This window comes from Trachinotus anak, unplaced genomic scaffold (assembly GCF_046630095.1).
Source record: "Trachinotus anak isolate AG129_WGS33_773 ecotype Australia unplaced genomic scaffold, CSIRO_AGI_Tana_v1 ptg000003l, whole genome shotgun sequence".
Lineage (NCBI taxonomy): Eukaryota > Metazoa > Chordata > Actinopteri > Carangiformes > Carangidae > Trachinotus > Trachinotus anak.
Genome location: NW_027273854.1, coordinates 20975365 through 21001791, shown reverse-complemented (window position 1 = coordinate 21001791; position 26427 = coordinate 20975365). Strand labels below are relative to the sequence as shown.

The window sequence follows — 26427 nt, the reverse complement described above, 5'->3', positions numbered from 1 at the left end:
AAAAAACAATAGCTATTGCAACAGTTGCGTACCCACATTACAAGTAACTACCAAAATAAGTTGAATTATCACTGCTAAACATTTGTACTTCTGATTTCTGTACTTCATTTCAAACAAAATATTCTCTGAGAACTAAAAAAAGAAAAAAAAAAGGAAAGACAGGTTATATATTGCTCCTTCCCATTCAAATGTAACCTATTAAGTCATCATTCCCACTCCCCTGCTGTAAATTGAAACACCCCCCTCTTGTGTCTGAAAGCCTCAACAGCAACATTTTATGCTCAACATAACTCACGCAATAATACATCACTCCCACAAATACAAGCTTTTGGTTTTACAGTGGCATTTTATTACAAATGGAAAAAATACTGAGGGGCAAGGAAAACCATGTTCTCTGTAATCAAATAGTAGTCTGCTTTCATACTAAATGCTGGAAAACATGCTGTTATCATAATCAGGTTTTACACAAAAAAACAGGAAAGGCATTGTATGTTGTGGTTATGTACAGTCTGTCAATGTTGGAGGCCTCAGCGCCCTCCCCTCCAGGCTCCTCCACCCCTATTCTTTTTCCCTCCTCCTCCTCGTCCTCCTCCTCCTCCTCTCACTTTCTTCCTCACGCCGCTTGCTTGTTCCGTGTCATCTTCATCTCCATCTCCTCCTTTTGGCCTTTTCCTTTTCTCACCTTGTTCCTTCATTTCCTGAGGAAGACAAATGTTTTTCTCAACTCAATGTTTATTGGGCCGAGAGAGCTTCAATATACATATTTCTTTAAAACAGAGATTTCCAACTCTTCTTTTCAGATGTTCCCCCACAGCCCTGTCAGATGAGCTCAAGTACCACTTTCAGCACCACTATCAGTCATGTTCCAAATGTGTGCTTTTGAACTGACTGGATGTTATTTAACACGACTCACATTGTAAAAGTGGATATTGTTACATTGTTTAAACAACTGAACTGTCAATATTTTGGTTGGTTTGGTCAAGTGTACATTCGTATTAGTAGTGGCACAGAAAGATGCTTTAACCATTTATCTATTACTTTAAACTATTTCAACCAGTTCAACCAGTTTTTCGTGACTTTTAAAGAACTATTTTAACTATTAAATTTAGCTGGTCATTTGACCTGTTTATCCATGACTTTTAGCAAATTATTTTAACCATTTATTCATGACCATTTATATATTACTTTTTGTTAGCTAGTTCAGCTGTTACTTTTAGCCAACTACTTAAACTGTTTATTACTTTTAGCTACCTATTGCAACTGTTACTTCTACCTAACTATTTGAAGTGTTACCGTTACCAAACTAGTTCAACTTATTACTTTTAGCTAACTACTTTAACCATTTAGTATTAATTGGTGAGTTTGGTTACGTCAAGAGGGTTAATACAACATTGTTTTCTCAGCTACTTTTGACACAACAACAGGTTTTCCTGTCTGAGATAGTGTTTTGAAAACCAAACAAAACATTCAGAATCGTGATCATATTGCAAAGATGACTTACCAGCCTGGCAAATCTCTGCGCCTCGCTCACCCTCTCCACCAGCATCATCACTTCCTCTTCCTGGGTAGGGAAGGCAGGAAGTTTTTTCCCAATCAGGCTTTCGATTCGCTGGAAAAGCTCCACATCATACCTAAGATAAAGGGATGTGTCAGTTTACTGCAGTCAGCTCATTTTCATTTATGTAATTAAGGCATAAGGAGTAACACTTTCGAAAAATAAGACAAGTACACCTGTTTATCATTAATCGATTTAAATGTAACAGCAATTTAATAAGGGAAAAAAATCATATCCAGGCATCCTTAAGTAATCGGTAAAAATAAACAGGCAGCTCTTACTGAGTGACAAAAGTGATGGATTTCCCAGACCGGCCTGCTCTGGCTGTTCGGCCGACTCTATGGATGTAGTCCTGCAAGGGACAAACAGATCCACAGATCCATTCACGTCAAATCAGTGAAAAATGAAATCACCAAATAAACCAGCAACATGACTGTCAGCACCATGGTACCTTTGAGTGAGTGGGGATGTCGTAGTTTATGACGCAGTCAACATGAGGAATATCCAGCCCTCTGGATGCCACATCGGTCGCCAGCAGCACTGATCGAGACTTGGACTTGAACTTGTTTAGTGCTCCTAGACGTTTATTCTGACCAACAGAAGAGTTAAGATCCAGAGGGTGAATACAGCATTAAATAGACAGCAACCTCTGCAGAGAAGCTTTTATCACTATTGTTATTAAAGCCTATGTATGTACAGTGTATAACTGCATTATGATGAACTGTGAACAGATTCATTTATGACACAAAACTAGAAGAGCGCGCTGTTCTTCCAGACCAAATGGAGCCAAAGCTAATTGACATTCACACACTGCTGGCTGAAAAAGGTAAAAGGTAAACGAGCAAAATGCTGATGTTTATCCTTTTCAGTAAGGCAGCAGTGAAAATGTTCGACCAAAGATTTTAAGATCTCTATTGTGACAAAATGAGAAATGTAGTCCAAAGTAAACAACGACAAATGATATGTCATTGGCAATGACTGGCATTGACAATAATCTGTTCATGTTTATAAATGCACACAAAGAACATAAAATTATATTCTACATTTTTTGGCACGCAAAACTCACTTAAATATGTTTTTATGGTTGTTGCTATAAGCTGCATGGAGTGCAGTGGACAGCTCTGCAACAGTGTTGGTTACTACACTGTAATGACAGGCCTTGTAAAGGATGGTGTTGTCAACAGAGACGTCTCAGCATCAGCAACATTTTTTATCAGATTTACCAAAAATGTGTGAACAGAGAGAGACACAGCATGCAAATAGATGCTTGTGCAACACTATACTTCTGTCATCAAATCATTACACAAATGTTTACAGCTTTTAAAGCCAACTGGATTCTAGGGAGTGTGTGTGTGTGTCTCTGTCTATGAAGCTCTACCTGACTCATCTGGCCATGAAGAGGGATAGCAGTGATGCCAAGGTTCCTTAACAACAGCGCCACCCGCTGGGCATTGTTACATGTGCTACAGAAAATAATGAACGAGTTACCAGCCAACTCGTTAAGGATGGACACCAGGTAACAGTCCTGCCGCAAAACAAACAAGCACAAAAAGGTGTTATGAAATCCAATACAATACAAACCAGCAGAAGTTCATTCTTATATTATGGCAGACAGGGGATGGACAGCTTGCAGCATATGGTCTCAGACACAACAACATGAAAGGGAATGTGCGTCTCTGTGAGCCCCACCTTGTACTTGGATGGGATGAAGATGTAGTATTGCTGCAGTTTGTCAACCGTAGAGTATTTGGTGGAAACTGCACACTTCACAGGATCTTTCAGAGCTGCTCTCTGAAGTTTCTGGACCTGTTAACCAATTAAGGAAACTCAGTGCAAGGGCCCACCATGCAGGCCCGACAAGTGATATAATGCTCTAAAGCCAGCTTATTAGTTTGGTTACTCTGCAGGACTAGAAACCGGCAACACAGAACAAGGCAGGACTGCAAAGCCTTTGCAGAAATGAAGTGTCTGTCTACCTTTTTGGTCATGGTGGCAGAGAACAAGAAAGTTCGTCTCTCTCTAGGTATCACCTTTAAGATTTTATCCACCTGGAAAAAAAAACAAGAAAGCATACTTATAGAAAAAAAGCCTCAAAGCCTCAAAGACATTATATTATTTTTCTTTCAGTAGTCCAAGTACATTACAGGAGAGATATTTCCATACAAGCAATTCTGTTTCCCTATCTTAAATAGGGAGAGACTGTTGTACTGAATGAAAGCAAACTTTGTTGTTTGTTGTTGCTCTGACGACCCACCTCAGTCTCAAAGTCCATGTTGAGGATTCTGTCCGCTTCATCCATGACCAGGAACTTCAGAGCTCGTAGCGAGAAGCCTTTGGTGTTCTCCAAGTGGTCTATCAACCGACCAGGTGTGGCTGTGAACACATTTGTACGGCTTATTGATGATATTTGAGTTAGGGGTGATTCAAAGGCCATGTGGAGGGTTAGTGTAATAAATAAGTGTAATGAGGTATTACTCTTCTAATATCAGAAATTGTTCAGAAATTTCCAATCTTTGCTATTAACTTTCCTGGTACAGGGATAAGTAATTCTTTGTTTTATATCATTACTTTTTCCAGTAATGACCAACCTTTGTTCATGTCAATGTAAAATGAACTTGCTTGCTTTGAGTGATTAAACAGGGAATTATATTGTAGGTAACTTGAATATTGTACATCAGTTGAACACATCAAGAAAAAATCTATGAAAATGTATCAATGGGATAAACTTATAATGAATACTATGATCTCAACATCAGTTCTGTACAAGCAGGAACAATACCAGTACCAGTTTAGTGGGTGTTTTGTGCACATATGCACACATATAACGAAAATATAAATTAATGTGCTGCTGTGTGAAAATCTGTGTAAAATATACTTATCACTATTTCACTTTGGGGCTTACCAATAACAATATGTGGTTTCTTTGCTAACACCAAGGACTGGGACATCATGTCAATTCCACCAACTATGACAGCTGCAACACAAATGAGACTGTTTTTAGGTACAGAATCACATTAAGTCCTCTGCATCGCTGAAGATAAGCTAAACTTCAATTAACAGACACATACCACACTTAACACCAATGCTGGAGCCCAAGGCCTCAAACTGCTCAGAGATCTGAAATGCCAATTCTCTGGTGGGGGTGAGGACAAGGGTATGGAGCCTCTGGGGTGAGGCCAGCAGTGACTGGAGGATCGGCAGAGCAAAGGCACCTGTCTTTCCTGAGCCAGTCTCTGCCAAGCCGATAACATCCTTCCCTGCAGTTTAAAATGCACAGACATGTATATTTAGCAGCAAAGAAGAGTGAGCAAGTATATTTATAGTACTTCAATACAGTTTTGAAGTACTTGTACTTAACTGGCCAAGTTTCTTCTACTTATCAAAAACTGTGTGGAAAAAATAGTGAACCCTGCCAAATATAAAAAACATATAAAACACAATATAGTTAAAGGGCAAAATTAATGACAAAGCAAAGAAAATTACCCAACAGTATATGACCCAATAGACCTGAATCATCTCAACTACAGCCAGCTACAACATTAAAATGCTGACTAAATGTCAAACCATCGTCAATAATCATTCAATAATATCACATATGGTAAGGTGATATATGATATGGGATTGTGGCGGATAACTTTATGTTTATATTTTAAGATTATTATACTGATAATACATTTGTAATTGAAAGCAACATTTTCAATGCAAGACTTGCACATGTTATGGTGTATCTATACACTGTGGTATTTCTGCTTTTACTTCAGTAAATGAGTTGAAAACGTAGAATGGTATTGAAGGGAAGCACAGGTGAGGGGCTGCAGAAAGGAGCAACTGTGGTCTCTGACCTTGCAGGGCCACAGGTACAGCTTCTATCTGAATCTTTGTTGGACTCTTCCATCCCAGCTGATCACACGCCTCGCAGAGAACCTCAGTAACACCCTGTCGGAGGCAAAGAAACCGGATAGAGACCATTGTAAGATGCCGACAGTGTTGTGCTACCTATTAACAACACGTTTTCAGATACCAGGCATATTTCATACGATAAATGACAACGATTGGAGATGATATTGGCGTACTGTAGCTAACTCAAACTGCTAACTTGCTGCTTATATGTTGCTAAAATTCCTTCTCTTCTTCGCTCCACCTGGGACAAACTTACCAGATCCTTGAAGGTCTTCACTGTCTCATCGCTTTCACCGCTATGAACATGACTGTTATCGTCGTCACTACTTGAACCTCCGAGTGTTTCATCTGTGTTTGGCTTCACGCTCTCCTTACTGTCGTCCGCCATGCTGTTTTCACCCCAACGTGTCGTCAGCTCGACAATGCGCAGATGCGGAAAAGGGTAAGGACTTGTGCAAGGGATGATGGGAACTGTTGTTTTTTAGTACGAGTTTCTATATAGGCATAATGTTAATTCTAACAGAGAGATCCAACACTAAAAAAATTATACATTTGGTAAAAACAGTTTCTGAAGTATTTATTTAGCTGCAGTTCAAACAGTTTCACACATGTATCTTGTCAGTGGTTGACAAATATTTCACACCATCTGTTTTGATGGCCAACATGTTTAGGAGACTACTAATAAAATGAACAGTTGACAGTTGACAATAATACAAAAATGCCTTTTCTGGTCATGCCAAATGACAAATTGTTGGCTGGACAGAAAAACACAACATAGCATTTGATAGTCTGGCATTTTTTCAGTACAGAGCATAGTGTTTTTAATTAATTGCCTAATGGAATAGCAGCCAATCTTAATGTTTCCAATTACTAACATAATCAGATTAAGTACATAAACCAAACTCACATTCTCTCTAGATACAACAAATAACAGTCCAGAAAAAATGAAGATGAGCCTGCTGAGACCAGCGCTGAGAGGGCAGCAGCCTTCCTTGGTTTGCAAACTGATCTAGCTGAATGCCTTGAAGACAACTACCTCTATTACTCTGCAAAGAAAATGCACAAAACTAACACACTCCTGTTGTTCAGAGCGCCCAATTGAAAATTTCCCAGGTTTCAGAGGAGTCCCTCCATCTCCCGCATAAAGGCTTCATACACCTGGTCCTTTGTCTTCATGCTGGTTTGGGACACAGCACCCATCTGGGCTGGGTTGACCAAGCCCATTGGAGCAGCTGTTGCCTGTTGTTTCTGGCCTTGTCCACCTCCAATGCCTTCATCTCCCCTCCTTCCTGCAACACCACCCCCTGCTTTCTCCAGAGGCCCTGCTGCTGCCCCAGGCATTGCTCCACTCTTGTCCCTACGCACCCTCAGTGCCGTGGGCACAAAGCGGGTGACCTCCGCCTTCGGATTGATAATCTGAGGTTTCGCAGAGATGGTGGCCCCACCAGAACCGGCACCTGCTGCCATGCTGCCTCCTGCGGCTGCAACAGAGGTGATGTTGGCTCGTTTTTCGATGGTGGCTGCGTGGTGGTGGCCGGGGGCGTTGCTGCCAGGATTGGTGCCTGTGGAAGCAGCAACTGTCCCTGGAGGAGGGGGCATCTGCATAACACCTGGTCGCATGGGCATGGCAGGGGGTGGCAAGTTGCTCTGGGAACTGTCCTGGCTGGGTCCTGAGCCTTTTTGCCGCTGGACAATGTTGGGAGGAGCACTGAGAACATTGGAGTTGAGAGGTGGCGGGAAGAGGGAGAGTGGTGGGGCAAGTGGACGTGGAGGCCCCCCTGCTCTTGGGGGAGGTGGTGGGATACCTGCAAGGAGACATAAGATAGATTTATTTTGATGAGATAGTGTTAACACTTACTTAGTGCTACGAACATTTTGCATTGACGGCCCACTGCTGCAAAACGATACAGCAATTGACAGTGAAATATACACTGGATGTAGCAGTGACTAACTGAGACAAACACTGAGGTTGGAAAGATTCACAGGGTCACTAAGCTCCAACGCTAATAATCATTAGCAAAGCAGTGTAGAAAACATTCAGCCATAGTTACTCATCTTTGCTGGCGTGGGGCGTCACCTCTGGTGGTTAAAATAACAAATGTTGCTGGTGGTACGTCATATCAGCTGTCACTAATTAATGTTAATTCTGTCAGTAACTTGATGGCTGTTGTCGGTTTGTGTGCGCTCTACATGCTACTGTTAGCACTTGTCAAAGACTGTTTGTGACAGAAGAAGCTCCTCTCTCTAACCACTGTACAACCACAAATGAACTAAGTGTTCCTTAAATTCATATAGTGAGACTTCTTCTTTACCATCATATCACTGTCAAGGTGGCATTCTCTCAACTGAGCTTTCTCTCTTTTCTCTCTTTCATGTGAGTCAGTGAAAGGTTGAAGTTTTTCCATCAGTTAATACACAAAGTATGCTCTCTCACACACACAAAAACACACACACATATATATACACATACACGAAAAAAATTATGTACTTAAGTCTTGAATTTTATTGATTTTGTTTGGGGTTCACTGCAGCTGAGCAGCAACGGCATTTAAAATAAATACATAAATGTGTTGTGTGACATATAATTATGTCATGTTTTTCATACACACATGCCTACCTGGTGGTGCTGGGGGTGGTAGTCTGGGAGGGGGTCCACGTGGTGGGGGGCCTGGAGGCAGACCAGGAGGCGGGCCTGGTGGAGGGCCTGGGGGTCGACCTGGTGGAGGTCCAGGAGGCAGAAGACGAGGCATAGGACCCCTCATGCCTCCAGGCATACCGGGAGGTCTTAAGAATGGAGGAGCACCTGAAGATAACAGAATGTGTCAAATAAGTGATGCATGGTGTATACATGGATAATGAGTACAACAGGCACATCCTTAAAACAACAGGTTCTGGATTTTATTCCAGTATCTGTTTCTGAGTTAAAATGTACTATTAAGAGTTGGAAATATTGTATCTAACCTGGTGGTGGGCCAGGAGGTGGGCCAGAGGGTGGACCAGGAGGCCTCATCGGAGGAGCAGGGGGTGGACCCAGTGGTGGAGGACCAGCCATGGGTGGACCTTGCATGTGTGGAGGTCCTTGCTGTCCCACTGGCCCAGCAGGAGGGGGTAGACGCTGGTTGGGCATGAGGTGGGACTGGTTGTCCCCTGACGGTCCCCTGTCCTCAATGTCTGAGCTGTCTGATTCATCTGTGTATTCCTCCTCCACCTCTTCCTCTTCCTCCTCTTCAGGAACTGACTGACCTGAAGAAAAAGCAACAACACAGTGCCACATCATCAGAATTGGAAAACAAGTGTGCTAACTTAGTAAATATGTAGCAGTGACATTATTATACCGTAATACCTGCCATCCTTAACATCATGGCCTGCAGAGGGGTAATGGCCTTGGTTTTCTTCACCAGCCTCTTTTTCTTCCTCTTTCCTTCACGGGGTGCTTCTGGAGGCATATCTGCGAAACGTACACTGCGACCTAAAGCATTTGGACATAAACATATTCATCAAAAGAATATGTTATTGTAAGAACACAAATTCTAATCAGTATACATTTTCAGAAAATGCTTTGAGGCCGTTCATGCATTGCACAGTGCCAACAGCAATACACAAAAATACACTGAGAGACTCACCAGCATGCCTTTCATTTCTGTCTCTATCCTCCTCTCTTTCCCTCTCATCATCCTGTCTGTCCACACTCATCCTCTGGTCACCGTCACCACCTTCATCTCTCTCTTCTTCACTGTCCTCTTCAGAGTCGCTGTCGTCATCATCCACATCCTCCCGATCCCTGTCGCTCTCACTGCCACTATCGCGATCTCTACCCAACTCCATCGCAGAGTCCTTTTCTAAACCAGGAATGGAAGGCTCTGTTCAGAAAAAAGGAGGGAAGACCATCAGGAAGAAATGTGAGCAGCAATACAATTATGAAAGCAAAGTATTTTTATTATCAGAAGAAAAAGTAATCACAATCAGAAATAATTAATAAGGCACTGAGGGGATGGTTTGTGTGTTACCTAAGTCTGCGCCATAAGCTCGTCGAGCAGGAATGCCATACAGTGCCAGGACCTGTGGAGGTGGGGGTCCAGGTGGAGGGCCAGGGGGCTTCTTCCCTGGAGGTAAACGTGGGACACCTGGTACTGTTGCCAGCACTGGTCCAGAGGATGAGGAGAGAGGTCCCTTACTGAGAGATACAGGAAAAGAGACTTACCTTGGTGGTACAGTAATACACAGCAGCATCATATACTGAACTTACTTGCAGAAACCTTAAACATATACAGCTCAAAGCCTACCCAAAAGTGGAGTTCTTCTTCAGTATGGATGGAGGCTGAGCCCCTGGTAGTGGGATGTCCTGAATGTGGATGTTGGAGGGGGCGTGAGGCATATCTGGTAATGGGATACTGTCAACCTCCACTGACTCCGCATTCTGAAAAACAGGGCATGATACACATAGTGAACAGAGAGTCACCATAATGCAAAGCAATGTAAAGCCCCGTTTTCACTGGTCAAAAAACTTGCTAAGACAAGTATAGTGAATAATAAAAAATAAATAAAAACATGCAGATACATCCAATCAAATACACACACACAGACATACCTTGACTGAGTCAAAATAGAGAGCCAGCTGCCCCCGTTTGGTCTCATAGTCCAATTCCAATTTGCGTAGCTCCTTGTATGTGTCTGGATTCTCTCTCTCATACAGACGGACAATGCGTTCAAATGTCTCACGAAGCTTCTTCCTCTTGTCCCTTAACACCTTCTCATTCAGAAGGGGCTGCTGAACTGGGTTGAACTCTGTTGAATGTATTACAGGAAAGCTTTATTATGTCTTAGAAACAGATGCAAATTATTCATCAAACTAGAATTACCACCTTGCTGTTGTATGCCTCTGCCAACCAGCCAAGTTGCAGAAAATATGGTCACAATCTCCCCTTCCTGAGTTCCAATATTGAAAAATAGCCAGAACTGTTTTGGCGGAACATTATGATGTCACAGTGAAGTTGACCTTTGACCATTTGGATATAAAATGTCATGACTTAATTATTTTATCCTATTAGACATTTGTGATGAATTGTGTCATAATTAGTTTAAGTTAAGTTCGTGAGTATGGCCAAAAATGTGTTTTGTGAGGTCACAGTGACATTGTTCTCTGATGTTTGACCATCAAATTCCAATCAGTTCATCCTTGAGTCCAAGAGAAGGTTTGTGTCAGGTGTAATGAAATTTCCTTTGGGCGATCCTGATATATCACATTCACAAGAACATGAGGTCGCTGTGACCTTGAACTTTAATCTTTGCCTACAAAAATCTAATGTTTTTGCCAAATTTGAGGAAACCTCCTGAAGGCATTACTGAGATGTTGCGTTCAGGAGAATGGGACATAGACACGAACATAATGCCTCCGGAGCTGGCTGTTGCTGTTGTGGAGGCATGAAAAGTATGAACTTTAAATAAGCAACTATTGAAATAGTGCAAAAGTATGTAAAAATATGCAACCTCCTTTAAAGGTAAGACTCTCCTTATATTTGTACAATAAGATAACTAAGAATAACATAAATTTATACAGTCCAAAAAGTAAAAAATCATTTTTTAAATGCACAAATGCCAGGACAACAGAAACATACAAATTCAGCCCTCTTACCCATCTCATCTAGCTTCTCCATGTCTCTGATGATCTGTCTGGGGTCCTTCATCTTCAGCACGGCTGCTCTCACCATCATTCTCTGCTTCTTGTTCTAGTGGGAGCATTGACAGATGAAGCAAGATGTTAACAACACAATAGTATGTGCTGAAGATAAAAGACTACATAAACAGTGAATCATATGTCTCAAGACCATGAGTACCTTTTTTAACTCCCTCTTCCTGGCTTCCTTTCCTGTAAGGAAGGTAGAGAACAAGTACACACTAGTTATCGTTCTGACATGGTACAACAATGGATAGTAATTCTTCGGGTATTACCGAACAGGTCAGTGCCAGAGGACCCAGCTCTAGGTTATGGTTGGTACTTACTAGCCTGGTCGGTGGGGTTCATAAACTTCCCACTCTTGGTGGAGGAGGTTGAACGTCGCCCCATGATGGTGCGTCTTCTTCACCCTGCAAAGTATTAAAAATCCCACGTGATTTAAAATAGCCATTCATGTCCATTCAGAAGTTATGCACGATTACTTTACGTTTGCATTTCAAAAACAATTCAAGGATATCTCTGGTAGATGTCCCTTCTTTAAGAGGATGATCGATTCCGTTTAGTAAACTCTGCTACAGATACTAGTTATTTTTTGTTGTAGAGATTTAGCATTTTTGTAGGGTTGTTGGTAAAACTATATCTACCTGGAATATAAAAGTAATTTATCTACAAACAACACTGCACACCTTTTTAGTATAACGGTTAGCTACTGCTGGCTAACAAGTTAAGATGAAGTTGAGTCAACGCATGGCTACTAAACATGCGAAGGAGGTCTTACGGCTGTTGGATATAGTTGCGGATATTTTATGTTTCAAACTACAACTACAAACATTATAAAACCAGTATGACTGCCTGTGTTACATGTCTAAATATTAGCTGGTAATGGAGTATTTGGCTGGCAAGCTAGCTGAGGAAGGTTAGCATGCACTTGTAGCTAGGGCCGCGTTAGCATCGATAAAGGCACAAAGGAGAAACGTGACCTTACCGTTTATTTAAATAAAAGCTGTGGAGCGCAACGCCCTACACAAGCACCTCTGGGTGCTTAAAGTAAAAGAAAATGTATTGCTTGAGCCCTGATGTAGAAACCCAGTCTTCAGGATTGAATGCACACAACGTCTCCGCTAGCCGCTCGCCATGTTTACTGCCGCGAGCAAAAGCGGAAGAGGCTAATTTGACGTCATCAAAACAAGCCAAAAGTTGGCTGCAAGCAAGCCTCTTTTTAAAATACTAAAAACATTACTGTTAATTTGGATTTTGGTTGAATATGTATGTATTTCTATATATGTTGTAATTATGGTGTGATGGTCTGGCTTGCAGAGGTGTGGACTCGAGTCAGACTGGAGTCATGAATTTGATGACTTTTGACTCGACTTGACAAAATGTAAAGAGACTCGCAACTCGACTTGGACTTGAACATCAATAACTTGTGACTTCACTTGGACTTGAGCATTTTGACTTGAAAAGACTCGCTACTTTCCCCAAAGATTAAAAAGTATGTTACGTATGTAGGACCACTTGTGTGCGTCTCTCTCTCTCTCTCCCTCTGTGTGTGTGTGTGTGTGCGCGCGCGCGGTACAACATCCAATCAAATTCGATCCAGGTTCTTTTGAACAACAGCATCCATCCAATCAAATTGCAGGACAACCAACGAAGAAGAATTGCCAAACAACGGCGCGAGTTGGCAAAAATGATACCAAAGATAGTTTTGTTCGGGTATAAAAACTACGAGGTGATCGACAAAAAACGAACTGCAGTATGCAAAACATGTCGGGCGAAGATTAAAGACGGAAACGCAACAACTTCCAACTTCGTCCGACATTTGAAGTTGCACAAAGAACGATAAGTTCTGAATGAAAGCTAACGCTAGCTTCTCGGCTAAGTAACTTTGCTAGCAGCATTGCTAAATCAGTGAGACTATAAAACTCACTGTTAACGTTACATTACAAACACGGTAATCATTCCACTGCGGGTTCACTCCCTTACTCAAACTTATAAAATGATATAGTTCGGGATTTTTGAAGCGGGTTGTATGACGTACTTAGTGTAGCTATCACACACAGACGGCGGTCAGCAGCAAAACGTAAACAACGTTTAAATGTATTTTATATGAAGAATATGTGTCGTTTGTGTAATTTCGGTAAATCACAACTAACCCGAATTAACACCGAAGACATAAAGTAACACAATTAGACATACTAATTGAGGCAGCAGTAGACCAGCAACTTCTGTGAGATGCGGGGTAAAATTGCTGTTTTTTTTCAATGGAGTTTGTTGTGCTGGATAGAGTGCATTAACAAGCGATATAATCTCAGTTTCCTGACGGAAAGGGCTGTTTGATGGCAAGGTATAGCAGTAAAAATATTCTTAATATAGCATACACTTAAACTGATATTGATTTTATTAGATTTGTGTCATGGCTAAAAGCCTATCTGGCGTGGTGGTAGTGTCTGCTTCTCCATACTGAGAATACAATTAATATTAACACAATGTTCAAATCTAATTGACTGCAACAATAATTACGTTTTTCAGTCTAATACTGTATCACCAACACCAATGGTAATGCGGGCTCTTTTGTTTCTGCTGCTGTTGTTACATGTTTTGCCAGAATTGATCCTGCAAGATGCTGCAGAGACTGAGCAACCTGTGCCTCTTGTTGATGAAGAAGAGCAAGAGGACCATAGAGAAGGAGAAGGGCTGTTTGCTGCCTACCGTAAGAGGCAGAAGAAGGATGTTGGGACCACACCAGCACTACAGCTAAGTCACTACCTTGACATAGCTGAAGGACAGAACGCACTTTTGTTCTGGGCATTGAACATGAAGACTCTTCCTTCCCTCTTCCGAGTGGCCATCAGAGTTTTGGCAGTGTCTGCCTCCAGTGCTCCAGTGGAGTGAGTTTTCAGCCATGGTGGCATCATACTATGTCCCCATCATGCACAAATGACTGACAGACTTTTGGCCAATTTTATCTTTTGCAAATGCAATGCAGCATAGGGCCCTGACATAAGAAAGCACAAGCCTGTACATTGTTATGTTCATGTATGTTACCCCCCCCCCCCTTCTCTCTCTCACACACACATACACGCGCGCGCACACACACAAAATATGAGATGAGACAAGACAGGACAGAAACTGCTGTGAAACTAGTTAGAGTGCAACAATATGCTTTCAAAATACAATGTCAGCACTTTTATATACATTTGCACTTGTTTTTTTTCTTCAAATGGGAGAATGTTCTTGCAAAAAAAGTTTTGATAAATAAATACAGATTTTAAAAGCATACTAGTTATAGTGCAACAATATGCTTTTGAAATACAATGTCAGCACTTTTATATACATTTGCACTTGTTTTTTTTCTTCAAGTGGAAGAATGTTCTTGCAAAAAAAGGTTTTGATAAATAAATACAGATTTTAAAAACATATATGATCTGTGTAAATATTATTACTCTGTTGTTAAAATGACTCGAAAGGACTCAAAACTCAAACTGTAGGACTTCGAACTTGACTTGAGACTTGTCAGTCTTGACTTGGGACTCGACTCGGGACTTCCCTGTCTTGACTTGGGACTTGACTCAGGACTTGAGGGCAAAGACTTGAGACTTACTTGATACTTGTAAAACAATGACTTGGTCCCACCTCTGCTGACTTGATGACCCTTTAATTAATTATTGGCACCAGGTTGGTCGGCAGCCAGTCCACTGATGGTCACTGTCAGTGTCTAACATCTCTGCAAATCAGCATCAAGTTAGGCAGAAGTCATTACGGTAACAATAACATTAATTCTCCGAATAACAGCAAGAAGAAAGACGGGATGAAAGCAGCAAGTTGCCAAGATAAATGTAATAACTCTGCAGTAAGCAAGGTAAAACTTATGGTAATAATAAGTCTTATTTTTACCATGGAAATGTCTATTTTGTTTTGCTGCAGGATGAACACAATGATGTCAATGAAAGGAACTATGTTGTGAAGAAATTACTGTTTGTTAGAAGTGATGAGCTAATATGAAGAGGCAATGATGACAGTGATGACATATATTTAGTCTTCATAATTTTTTTAACTTTATACTCAAATATGTTGTTCATGGTGTCAAGTCAGTTTCATTTCACTGGGTCTTTAATTTTAATCAACAGTAATCAAAAGCACACGTTACATAATCTACACCACGATTTCAGAAGTTCAGACATGCCTTTCGAGTTCATGTAAACTCTACACATGTACTTCATTTTTTCCATGGGTCCCTCCACTGCTCCAAACATTACACTGTGAGCCAGGTACTTCAAGGAGGACTGTTTCAGAAACTGCGCCAGTTAAACGCTTTATTTTTGCAACGGTTATTTCTATAGTTCACAATTAATGTGGCCGAATGGTAGGCTCACTTCTGTCTGTATTATATGATTCTATGTTGTTTAACCACGTTGCCAGCAACCTGATCACATTAGTAAGAAGCAGTGTAGCAACGATGTCAATGCTCAAAGGTTTGTCAATATTGACATGCTATACTTTGTTAGCTTGGATGAATTATCCACAATTTCACCGCTGCCAATTAATTTTTTCAGTTCCTATGAGCACTAAGTTATAATTCTTTACATTTACCAGCATCATAAACCAACAAGATGGTGAAGCAATGCTGACTCCCTATTTGTGAAGCATCCGGCTGTCTGTTTATTCCTCCATTATTTAGATTCCTTTAGTCCGTTTCCAATCATAAAAAGAATCAACAGGGTTTTTCATAAAAGTATTGAAAGTTATGAATGGAAAGTGTATTGCAGACTGTCGTGGTACTTGATTTACAGCAATTCTCTTGAAATGTTTGCCTCTTCTGTCCTTCAAACTGCCTGGCAGTGGGTACGCTTGTTTTCCTGCTCGAACCCACGACCCTGAGATTAAGAGTCTCATGCTCTACCGACTGAGCTAGCTGGGCCTCTGTGTGGTGACTGCAGGTGACTATCCACATCTTACTTCCTGGAGATATTGATGTCGGTATATCTCTTGATGATGCCCACTTGTAGGCTGGACACCCACTGAAAGCTTGGCATGCCTCTACAGAGGGCACAGCACACAACTACTTCAACCAACAAGACGGCGAAGCACTGCTGACTCCCTACCTTATGAATGTAAAGTCTATTGCAAACTGTCGAGCTACTTGATTTGCAGTAATTTTCTTGACATGTTTGCCTCTTCCCTCGTTGCGACTCCCTGGCAGCCAATATGCTTGTTTTCGTGCTCCAGTCCGACTTGTGAAGGTGGATTGGGTCTATCAACTTCTTGTTCAGGATTGGACTCGGACATTTGTCATACACACTTATCATGTACTTCTTGTTCAGGATGGGACTGTGGCTGAAACTGACAAGACAGAACTGAAGCCCCCCTCTCAAATCCTAGATGGCCCAATGTGGGATTTGAACCAGCAACCCTGAGATTAAGAGCCTCACAGTCAACCAGCTCTCGTGGGGCAGCACAGCACGTGATTTACATTATTGTGCAGCTCTTAAAACCTCCAACTGCCAATGTGGGGCTGAAAGCAACAACGCCCAGATTAAGAGACTCGAACAAATTTCAGCAAGGAATAAAATTCTCTAGGCCATGGGTAAGAGGATGGGATTTCGCACAGCTCCCTTTACAGCACGAATGTTCAGATGACTGAGCAAGCCAGGGTACGCAGGATAGGTCCTGTATCATGTCATGAAGGGCATGCATGCCGAGAGGGCATTTCGAATTCACGTACTCAGATGCATCATACTCTCTGAAATCAAGTTCATGAGAAGACACTGTTTTAGCTTGCAGCTCGCTTTCTGTTCTTGTGTATATCCCCCTTCCTTAAAATTTACATCACCCACGCCCTCAACTCGAACCCACGACCCTGAGATGAAAAGTCTCATGCTCTACCGACTGAGCTAGCCGGGCCTCTGCGTTTATAAAATATCTCAACTCAGGACGTAAAAGGTGGCTCACGGAACACATTTCTCATTACATATAGCGTCCTTCAGTCATGAAACTCTGCAGGTGACTATCCACACCTTACTTCCCAGACATATTGACGTCGGTACGTCTCTTGATGATGCCCACTTGTGAGCTGGACACCCACTGAAAGCTTGGCATGCCTCTACAGAGGGCACAGCACACAAACGACCCTGAGATGAAGAGTCTCATGCTCTCTGTTCTACTTTTTAGATTTTTTTTTTTTTTACAAGTATTTATTTATTGCTTTATTGTTTTTACCCATTGTAAGTTTTTACTGATTTTAGCTCATTTTAGCTTGTGGTGCCTCCACCATGTCGGCCAACCATGCCAACATGCGGAGGCACCACAGTGTCCGTTTTAAGTTTAAAGAAAAGGATGGAAAGCTCCTGGAGATGTCAAGGCTAGACTTCTCCCGGAAGCTAATCCAACAGGCATTGAAATTCACAGCAAACGATTTGAACTGTATTTTGACCCTACCATTAAACAAAGGTTTTGATGTAAGCTTCCAGTCTGCGGCTGTTTTGAGAGAATTTTGGACAAGATTTGAGACTGTGAAACCCCAGTTTTCTGCATTCGATTTTGAAAAACTGACTGATAATGCATTGAAAATAGTCATTGTCAGAATGTTTAATGAGACAGTGAATGCAGAGGACATTTGTATGTGGCTGGGGAGATACTGCACTGTTAAAGGCCAGGCTACCAAAGTGAGAGATGAGGACAGCATTTGGAATTGCGCTTGGAGGGTCCCCATTCAACAATGGCAGGATCCCCAAGGCTTCCAAGGCCTGAAACATCTGCCATCAACGATAGGTCTGGGTGAAAACGGGCTACATCCACAACCAAGGTCAGCCCAAGCTCTGCTGCAAGTGTGGTGAGCATGGGCACCTGGTGGAAGCATGCACAAAAACCTTTTGTGGAAAGTGTAGAGAAATTGGGCACACTTTTGAGGAGTGCACCAATGGCAGGAAGTGCAACCTTTATGGAGAAACAAATCATCTCTTCAGGGATTGCCCCAAATCGTTTGCCAACAAACTAAAGGCAGCAAAAACAAATGAACGAAATGGAGGACAAAATGAAAAGGAGCAGGTTGAAGAGGCTGGGCAGGAAAATTCAAATCTCCCGCCAAATACTGTGATTGGAGAGGAGGGATCATGTGAGGCGGGAGAGGGGGAGGGGCGTGCAACAGCCTCTTCAATGGAGAGTGGAGAGGAGGATGGGGTGATGCAGGAAGTGGGCGGAGCTAGTTCAGAAATGGAAGAGTTTCAACCACCCGACAATAGTGAGGATGCCCCCCTCCCCGATGCCCAGCAAACAAAGAGACTTGCATCGGAATTGTCCTCTGAGTCTCCTGTAGCCTCAGAGAAGAGGGGAAGAGTTGGGACTCTCTCAGACAGTTCATCTGTGGAGGAGCCCAGAGTCTTCCCCTCCAATTCTCCAATTCACCAAATGAAGTCTCTTTCCTAACGGTAGCTCTACAATCAACCCCTAAGGACTCCAAGCTAAATGCAGCCTTGCGTCAAAGGCCAACCCCCAGAGTCCGACGGGGGAATGGAGCTCAACTCCCTCCTTCCTCACCTGTTGAAGTGAAGGAGGAGCCCCGTTCACAAGAAATAGCCTAACTGCCTTTTTTTTTTTTAAAAAAAAAAGATATTTTAGCATTTTAAACCTCTATTTAGTCTTTTAAAATTTCATACCTGTTGTTTTTAACCATACTCATGACACTCACCTTCTCAACCATCAATGTGAGAAGTGTGAAGTCGAGAGTTAGAGCCCAGAGTGTTTTATGCTTTCTTAATTCTACAAAGTCAGATGTGTTTTTAATGCAGGAATGTGGCATACCGTTTTTAAAACACTACCGACAGTGGGAAGAGATGTGGCCACAGACATCGATATGGAGTGGATCAAACCAAAATAAGAACGATGGAGTGGCCATTTTAATAAAAAACCCTCAGGTTCTGGTGAAGGGTAGCACTGTGGTGAGAGACGGTAGGGCACTTTTAGCACACTTGACTTTTATGGGACAGGATTTTAACCTTCTCAATATTTATGGCTTTAACGACAAAAATGACAGGTATGACCTTTTAGAGGACCTGCAGTCCCACATGCTAGGGAGAGTGCCATTAGTTTTAGGAGGTGATTTTAACTGTATTTTAAGTCGAAAAGATAGAAAAAGAACAGGGGAAGATTTTAAAATTGACAAACATCGGTTTTATTACAGGGCATATGCAGGGATTTTAAACTACAAGACTGTTTTAAAACCATGCATCCCAGAGAGGAGGGCTTCACCTGGTTCAGTGGTGATGGCACCAGAGCCTCTTGCATAGATTTTATTTTTACACGGGACTGCCCGCCGACCGATGCTAGATTGACCCCTGTTTTCTTTTCTGACCACCTGATGCTCTCCTGCACCCTTTCACTCTCTTCAGGTGTGACTTTTGGAAGTGGTCTGTGGAAACTCAACTGCTCCCTGTTTGAAGATCAACATCTAGTTCAGCAGTACAGGGAGCAGTACTGAGAGTGGCAGACCCTTCAAGACATGTACGATACACAAGCACACTGGTGGGAGATGGTGAAGGGAAAGACCCAGACTTTTTTCAGACAGGCAGGCAAAAAAAGAAAGGGCAAGGAGAACAGACGCATGATGGGACTGCAGAAGCGACTACAGCGCTATTTTAACCTCAACCAAAATGGAATGGATTTTAATGAAGAAATTAGAGAAATCAAATCAGAGATGTCGGTTTTAGCTGAAATTAGAAGCAAGGGTGTCATTTTAAGGAGCAGGGAACGGGAAATAGAGGAGGGTGAGAAGTGCACCAGGTATTTTTTTAAGAAAATTGTTCGTAAAAGGGGGACCATTTTAAAACTAAAAAAGGAAAATGGGTGCACAACAGAGAATATCGAAGAAATTAAACAGATTGTGGAAAATTTTTACGTAGAATTGTATAAAGAAAAGCCCATTAGAATAGACACCATGAATGAAGTTTTAAAATCCATTGATAAAAAAGTAAAAGACAGTGTGCTTTTAACCCAAGATTTTACCATTCTAGAGTTAAATAAATGTTTGTCAAGTTTTAAAAAAGGGAAGTCCCCAGGACAGGATGGACTTCCCTTGGAATTTTATTTGACTTTTTGGGACATTTTAGCACCTGCTTTGATCGATGTTTTTAAAGACTTTGAGCACCTAGACCGACTTCCTGACAGTTTTAGAGTAGGGATAGTGACTCTACTGCACAAAAACAAAGACAAGACCGACCTGATGAACTGGAGACCTATCGCACTTTTAAACTTTGATTGTAAACTTTTTAGAAAACTTTTAGCCTCACGTATGTCCTTGTTTTTAAAGGGGGTGATTCACCCGGATCAAGGCTGTGCCATCCCAGGGAGGAAGATCACCGACAGCCTGGTACTGATCCGAGACACCATCTGTTACGCGAGAGACAGAAACATCCGGCTAGTAGTCCTAAATTTAGATTTTGAGAAAGCCTTCGATCGGGTCTCGCACCAGTACCTTTTCAAGGTACTGCAAAAAATGGGGTTCCCAGAAAGGTTTCTAGCTTGGGTGGGATTGCTGTATCGGGACATTACCAGCAAATTTGTGATTAACGGGCATTTGACAAAAGCAGTCGATATTAACTGCGGTGTCCGTCAGGGTTGTCCGTTATCTGCCCTCCTATACATAACATGTATAGAACCGCTGGCACAGATCTTGAGAAGGGATCAACGAATCAATGGGTTGGGAGTACCGGGGAGCGGGGGACTGGACACCAAGTGTATTTTATACATGGACAACGTGAACATTTTATGCACCGACCTTTTATCCGTCAACAGGACGCTGGACTTGACTGACTGGTTTGGACAGGCTTCTGGGTCAAAGTTGAACAAAAACAAGACCCAAGCCCAATTTTATGGACCGTGGACAGCGACTGAGATGACAGGACTCCCTTTGACTGTGACCCAGACTGACCAAAAAATACTGGGGATCAAATTTGACAGGGAGGGAGAAGGAACAACAAATTGGCCAGACGTGGTAGGGAAAGTAAAACAAAGACTAGGATATTGGGGACTTAGAGGACTGACTATTGAAGGAAAGGTTTTAATCATCAAAGCGGTGATTTTACCTTTGCTTTTACTCATCAGTTCTGTTTTTATCCCACCTAGGAGAGTGCTTTTAGATCTGGAGCGAGCCATCTTTTATTTCCTGTGGGGCTCCAAGTGGGAGAGACTGAGGAGGGAGGTCATGAAAAGGCCAAAAGAGAAAGGAGGAAAAGGAGTGCCTGACCTGTACTTGTTTTTAGGAAGCCGATACACCGCACTACACCTCAAACAAGCCACAGACCCATCCGGAAACCCCAAAACTACAGCCATGACACGTTTCTGGATGGGATCGTACCTCAGACGATTGAAGATTTTACCTACAGATCTTAAAGTACCCGTGTCTTTTAGCCTGCCACCAGCCTATGCTTTTATCCCGACGTTTTTAAAGCATTTTAAACTGGAGCAGGAGGAGCTGCATATTTTAACCAACCACCGTTCTCTGATCTCTGTTGTGCAGGAGCAGGAGCCAGTGAGTCCAGTGCGCGGGCTCGCATTTGGCGAGCCCTCAACAGTTTGGCGCAACGTGAACCATTCCGCTCTTCCAAACAGACTCCGGGACCTGTCATGGATGGTGGCTCATGAGATTCTCCCAGTCAGGTCCGTCATGCACTCCCGGGGCATGTCAACACGCTCAACCTGCCCCCGACCCGGTTGTGGTGCGCCAGAGTCGGTGAGGCATTTGCTCTGGGAGTGCAGCGCTGCCGTAGACCAGTGGGCAATGGCCGGCTCCTTGCAATTCCCGTACTTGCCAGCAAGGGAGGTCCTTACAGCACAACTGGTGCTCTATGGGGTGAGCCAAAAAACACTGAAGAAAGATGACTTTGCCCAGATGTGGCTCACCCTAGCCGCCATCAAAGACGCCATATGGACCTCCAGAAACTTGCTGGTAAGGAAGCACATGCAGATCCCCCCCGTGGCTGTGATCCGGATGGCTGTAGGCGGCAGGCCTAGGACACAGCCACAAAGAAGCATCGCCTCTGTGCCCATTCGGACGAAGGAGCCGGAGCCACACATGAAAAGGTCAAAGCAGCGGCGGCCTGGCTCTCCGGGTGAGGCAGGTGGGAAGGAGCAACAGGGTGAGGATCTCCTCTGAGCACCACGACAGGATCCCGAGAGACCAAATGTTCGGGGGAGCGGAATGAGTGACCCTGGGTAGGGACTCACTCTGCTCCTGCACAAAATTAGAAAGAAGAGAAGTTTTAAACCAATGCACTCCCTTTTAAAGATTTGGGACACTCCATGGTTTTCATTTGTGAGATGGATTTTATGTTTGACAACATGTAAAACCCCTTGAAATATTTGTTTTTAATGTTTTAAAAAAAAAAAAACAAACAAACAATGGTTTTACAACTATGTATCATATTGTTGTGATTATAATGTACCCTTTGTATCTCAAGATGTAAACCTTCTTTGAAAAAAAAACTTGAAATGAGTGTCAATAAATCTTTTCGAAAGAAAAAAAATCTGTTCTTATCAGTTTAATATCTGATATGTCCTCTACTCGAGGACAAACATATTAAACGGATTTTTAGAACTGGGAGCTGAAAAAGGGGCTTGCTCCGTTCACTCCACGCATCGACCTGGCATTGCAGTGCCGCCGGGAACGGTGCACCCTTCTCTGGTCGTGTGGAAAAGCAAGCAAGCAAACAAGCAAGCAAACAATGACGCAAACGTACAGTTTCAAATGCCCCTCTGGCAGTGGCTGGAGGAAGGTGAGTCAACCTGCCCCACAGCTGATATCCCTCACGCGCCCTGGAAGGGCTGCTAGCCTCCAATCAACCCCGCATTTTCCCTGTATTTTGGTCCCCGGGGGCCTGCAAGCGCCTGATAACTTGAGAAATTTGTGGGGATTGCATGTTGAGGCCCAGACACTTTTCTCCACAGCCCGATTGGCTAGAGCCCGTGACAACATGGGGAGGGGGCGGGGATTTGGCAAGCTAAGAGAAGGCTACCGTGAGGGCGGTGACTGGGACCAATGGGGTCCTCGGCCGCTCTTGAGGAGAGGCCTGTACTGACTCTGGTTTCTCTTCATCACGCACAAGTCTTTCGCCTTTTACTAAAGACTTCCGTGGAGAGGAACACCAATGAGTTTAAGCTATTTTTGGCAGGCTCTGCCGTATGGCTGAGCCCTTTGAGTTTGTGAAAAGTCAAACAGCTGTCGAGGTCAGGAATGGGGAGGTGGGCGGAGGTGGTGAAAAGCAGCCATTGCTCCGCTCATGTCAAAAGCAGCCAACCGCGACCAGCGAGATTTGTGCCAAGAGCCTGGCTGGAACGCCAGACACTTTGGGCCCATCGCTTCTCGGCCTTTTGGCTAAGATCAAGTGTAGTATCTGTTCTTATCAGTTTAATATCTGATATGTCCTCTACCCGAGGACAAACATATTAAACGGATTTTTAGAACTGGGAGCTGAAAAAGGGGCTTGCTCCGTTCACTCCACGCATTGACCTGGCATTGCAGTGCCGCCGGGAACGGTGCACCCTTCTCTGGCCGTGTGGAAAAGCAAGCAAGCAAGCAAACAATGACGCAAACGTACAGTTTCAAATGCCCCTCTGGCAGTGGCTGGAGGAAGGTGAGTCAACCTGCCCCACAGCTGATATCCCTCACGCGCCCTGGAAGGGCTGCTAGCCTCCAATCAACCCCGCATTTTCCCTGTATTTTGGTCCCCGGGGGCCTGCAAGCGCCTGATAACTTGAGAAATTTGTGGGGATTGCATGTTGAGGCCCAGACACTTTTCTCCACAGCCCGATTGGCTAGAGCCCGTGACAACATGGGGAGGGGGCGGGGATTTGGCAAGCTAAGAGAAGGCTACCGTGAGGGCGGTGACTGGGACCAATGGGGTCCTCGGCCGCTCTTGAGGAGAGGCCTGTACTGACTCTGGTTTCTCTTCATCACGCACAAGTCTTTCGCCTTTTACTAAAGACTTCCGTGGAGAGGAACACCAATGAGTTTAAGCTATTTTTGGCAGGCTCTGCCGTATGGCTGAGCCCTTTGAGTTTGTGAAAAGTCAAACAGCTGTCGAGGTCAGGAATGGGGAGGTGGGCGGAGGTGGTGAAAAGCAGCCATTGCTCCGCTCATGTCAAAAGCAGCCAACCGCGACCAGCGAGATTTGTGCCAAGAGCCTGGCTGGAACGCCAGACACTTTGGGCCCATCGCTTCTCGGCCTTTTGGCTAAGATCAAGTGTAGTATCTGTTCTTATCAGTTTAATATCTGATATGTCCTCTACCCGAGGACAAACATATTAAACGGATTTTTAGAACTGGGAGCTGAAAAAGGGGCTTGCCCCGTTCACTCCACGCATCGACCTGGCATTGCAGTGCCGCCGGGAACGGTGCACCCTTCTCTGGCCGTGTGGAAAAGCAAGCAAGCAAGCAAGCAAGCAAGCAAACAATGATGCAAACGTACAGTTTCAAATGCCCCTCTGGCAGTGGCTGGAGGAAGGTGAGTCAACCTGCCCCACAGCTGATATCCCTCACGCGCCCTGGAAGGGCTGCTAGCCTCCAATCAACCCCGCATTTTCCCTGTATTTTGGTCCCCGGGGGCCTGCAAGCGCCTGATAACTTGAGAAATTTGTGGGGATTGCATGTTGAGGCCCAGACACTTTTCTCCACAGCCCGATTGGCTAGAGCCCGTGACAACATGGGGAGGGGGCGGGGATTTGGCAAGCTAAGAGAAGGCTACCGTGAGGGCGGTGACTGGGACCAATGGGGTCCTCGGCCGCTCTTGAGGAGAGGCCTGTACTGACTCTGGTTTCTCTTCATCACGCACAAGTCTTTCGCCTTTTACTAAAGACTTCCGTGGAGAGGAACACCAATGAGTTTAAGCTATTTTTGGCAGGCTCTGCCGTATGGCTGAGCCCTTTGAGTTTGTGAAAAGTCAAACAGCTGTCGAGGTCAGGAATGGGGAGGTGGGCGGAGGTGGTGAAAAGCAGCCATTGCTCCGCTCATGTCAAAAGCAGCCAACCGCGACCAGCGAGATTTGTGCCAAGAGCCTGGCTGGAACGCCAGACACTTTGGGCCCATCGCTTCTCGGCCTTTTGGCTAAGACTGCGGTCGCCTCCTTTTGATGGTTAAATTCTTGCCTGTTGTGGCTCTGAGTTAAACCAGCTCTTGGGAGGAAATTGTCTACATTCCTTGTTTAAAGTTGTGCAACTTTTCTGTAGTTGCATATCTTAAACAAATAGGAATTCATTGGCCCAGAGAATCTCTTACCTGCGCTCTGCCGGATTCAACACCTTGTCCAGGCCAAAACTTGAAAAGGTAAGTACGTTTTTAGATTTTTTTCCTTTTTATATTTTTAATTGTATTTACTTATTTATTGTTCATTGTTTTTTTGTCCATTGTAAGTTTTTTACTGATTTTAGATCCTTTTAGCTTGTGGTGCCTCCACCATGTCGGCCACCCATGCCAACATGCGGAGGCACCACAGCGTCCGTTTTAAGTTTAAAGAAAAGGATGGAAAGCTCCTGGAGATGTCAAGGCTAGATTTCTCCAGGAAGTTAATCCAACAGGCTTTGAAATTCACAGCAAACGATTTGAATTGTATTTTGACCCTACCATTAAATAAAGGTTTCTGATGTAAGCTTCCAGTCTGCGGCTATCTTGAGAGAATTTTGGACAAGATTTGAGTCTGTGAAACCCCAGTTTTCTGCATTTGTTGTTGAAAAACTGACTGATAATGCATTGAAAACAGTCATTGTCAGAATGTTTAATGAGACAGTGAATGCAGAAGACATTTGTATATGGCTGGGGAGATACTGCACTGTTAAAGGCCAGGCTACCAAAGTGAGAGATGAGGACGGCATCTGGAATTGCGCTTGGAGGGTCCCCATTCAACAATGGCAGGACCCCCAGGGCTTCCAAGGCCTGAAACATCTGCCGTCAATGATAGTTCTGGGTGAAAACAGGGGCTACATCCACTACCAAGGTCAGCCCAAGCTCTGCCGCAAGTGCGGTGAGCATGGGCACCTGGTAGAAGCGTGCACAAAAACCTTTTGCGGAAAGTGTAGAGAAATTGGGCACACTTTTGAGGAGTGCACCAATGGCAGGAAGTGCAACCTTTGTGGAGAAACAAATCATCTCTTCAGAGCTTGCCCCAAATCGTTTGCCAACAAACTAAAGGCAGCAAAAGCCAATGAACAAAATGGAGGACAAAAAGAAAAAGAGCAGGTTGAAGAGGCTGGGCAGGAAAATTCAAATCTCCCGCCAGATACTGTGATTGGAGAGGAGGGATCATGTGAGGCGGGA

General features: G+C 43.6%; 2 protein-coding genes, 1 long non-coding RNA gene, 6 other non-coding genes and 1 pseudogene across 9 annotated transcripts; 7 read left to right on the top strand and 3 right to left on the bottom strand.

The window, feature by feature from the left end:
* Positions 1-326: 326 nt before the first annotated feature.
* On the bottom strand, positions 327-5879 carry ddx47 (DEAD (Asp-Glu-Ala-Asp) box polypeptide 47). Its single transcript, XM_071474462.1, has 12 exons — positions 5712-5879; positions 5398-5491; positions 4624-4812; positions 4458-4529; positions 3810-3928; positions 3532-3603; positions 3245-3361; positions 2934-3080; positions 2007-2144; positions 1837-1907; positions 1502-1631; positions 327-698 (listed from the first exon to the last, which is right to left on the bottom strand). Exons 1-12 carry the CDS (start codon positions 5841-5843, stop codon positions 528-530), a joined length of 1452 nt encoding a protein of 483 aa, XP_071330563.1. The 5' UTR covers positions 5844-5879; the 3' UTR covers positions 327-527.
* A 138-nt stretch (positions 5880-6017) lies between these two features.
* On the bottom strand, positions 6018-12275 carry wbp11 (WW domain binding protein 11). The gene is made up of 12 exons (XM_071474458.1): positions 12115-12275; positions 11456-11539; positions 11290-11321; positions 11088-11181; positions 10044-10240; positions 9739-9872; positions 9463-9629; positions 9079-9315; positions 8799-8924; positions 8417-8698; positions 8073-8258; positions 6018-7260 (listed from the first exon to the last, which is right to left on the bottom strand). The coding sequence occupies exons 2-12, from the start codon at positions 11517-11519 to the stop codon at positions 6572-6574; spliced, it is 2208 nt and encodes a 735-aa protein (XP_071330559.1). The 5' UTR covers positions 11520-11539; positions 12115-12275; the 3' UTR covers positions 6018-6571.
* A 223-nt stretch (positions 12276-12498) lies between these two features.
* Positions 12499-18806, top strand: LOC139618502 (uncharacterized). Its single transcript, XR_011689741.1, has 2 exons — positions 12499-13473; positions 13735-18806. It is a non-coding gene; the product is annotated as an uncharacterized lncRNA (long non-coding RNA).
* Positions 15959-16047, bottom strand: trnak-cuu (transfer RNA lysine (anticodon CUU)). The gene has a single exon. It is a non-coding gene; the product is annotated as a tRNA-Lys (tRNA).
* Positions 18807-22622: 3816 nt separating the features above from the next.
* Positions 22623-22799, top strand: LOC139619685 (U2 spliceosomal RNA; annotated as a pseudogene).
* Positions 22800-23194: 395 nt separating this feature from the next.
* On the top strand, positions 23195-23309 carry LOC139619296 (U5 spliceosomal RNA). Its single transcript, XR_011690298.1, has one exon. It is a non-coding gene; the product is annotated as a U5 spliceosomal RNA (small nuclear RNA).
* Positions 23310-23473: 164 nt separating this feature from the next.
* On the top strand, positions 23474-23665 carry LOC139619586 (U2 spliceosomal RNA). The gene has a single exon (XR_011690578.1). It is a non-coding gene; the product is annotated as a U2 spliceosomal RNA (small nuclear RNA).
* Positions 23666-24052: 387 nt separating this feature from the next.
* Positions 24053-24167, top strand: LOC139619295 (U5 spliceosomal RNA). Its single transcript, XR_011690297.1, has one exon. It is a non-coding gene; the product is annotated as a U5 spliceosomal RNA (small nuclear RNA).
* A 164-nt stretch (positions 24168-24331) lies between these two features.
* On the top strand, positions 24332-24523 carry LOC139619392 (U2 spliceosomal RNA). The gene has a single exon (XR_011690390.1). It is a non-coding gene; the product is annotated as a U2 spliceosomal RNA (small nuclear RNA).
* A 399-nt stretch (positions 24524-24922) lies between these two features.
* Positions 24923-25037, top strand: LOC139619294 (U5 spliceosomal RNA). Its single transcript, XR_011690296.1, has one exon. It is a non-coding gene; the product is annotated as a U5 spliceosomal RNA (small nuclear RNA).
* Positions 25038-26427: the final 1390 nt, after the last annotated feature.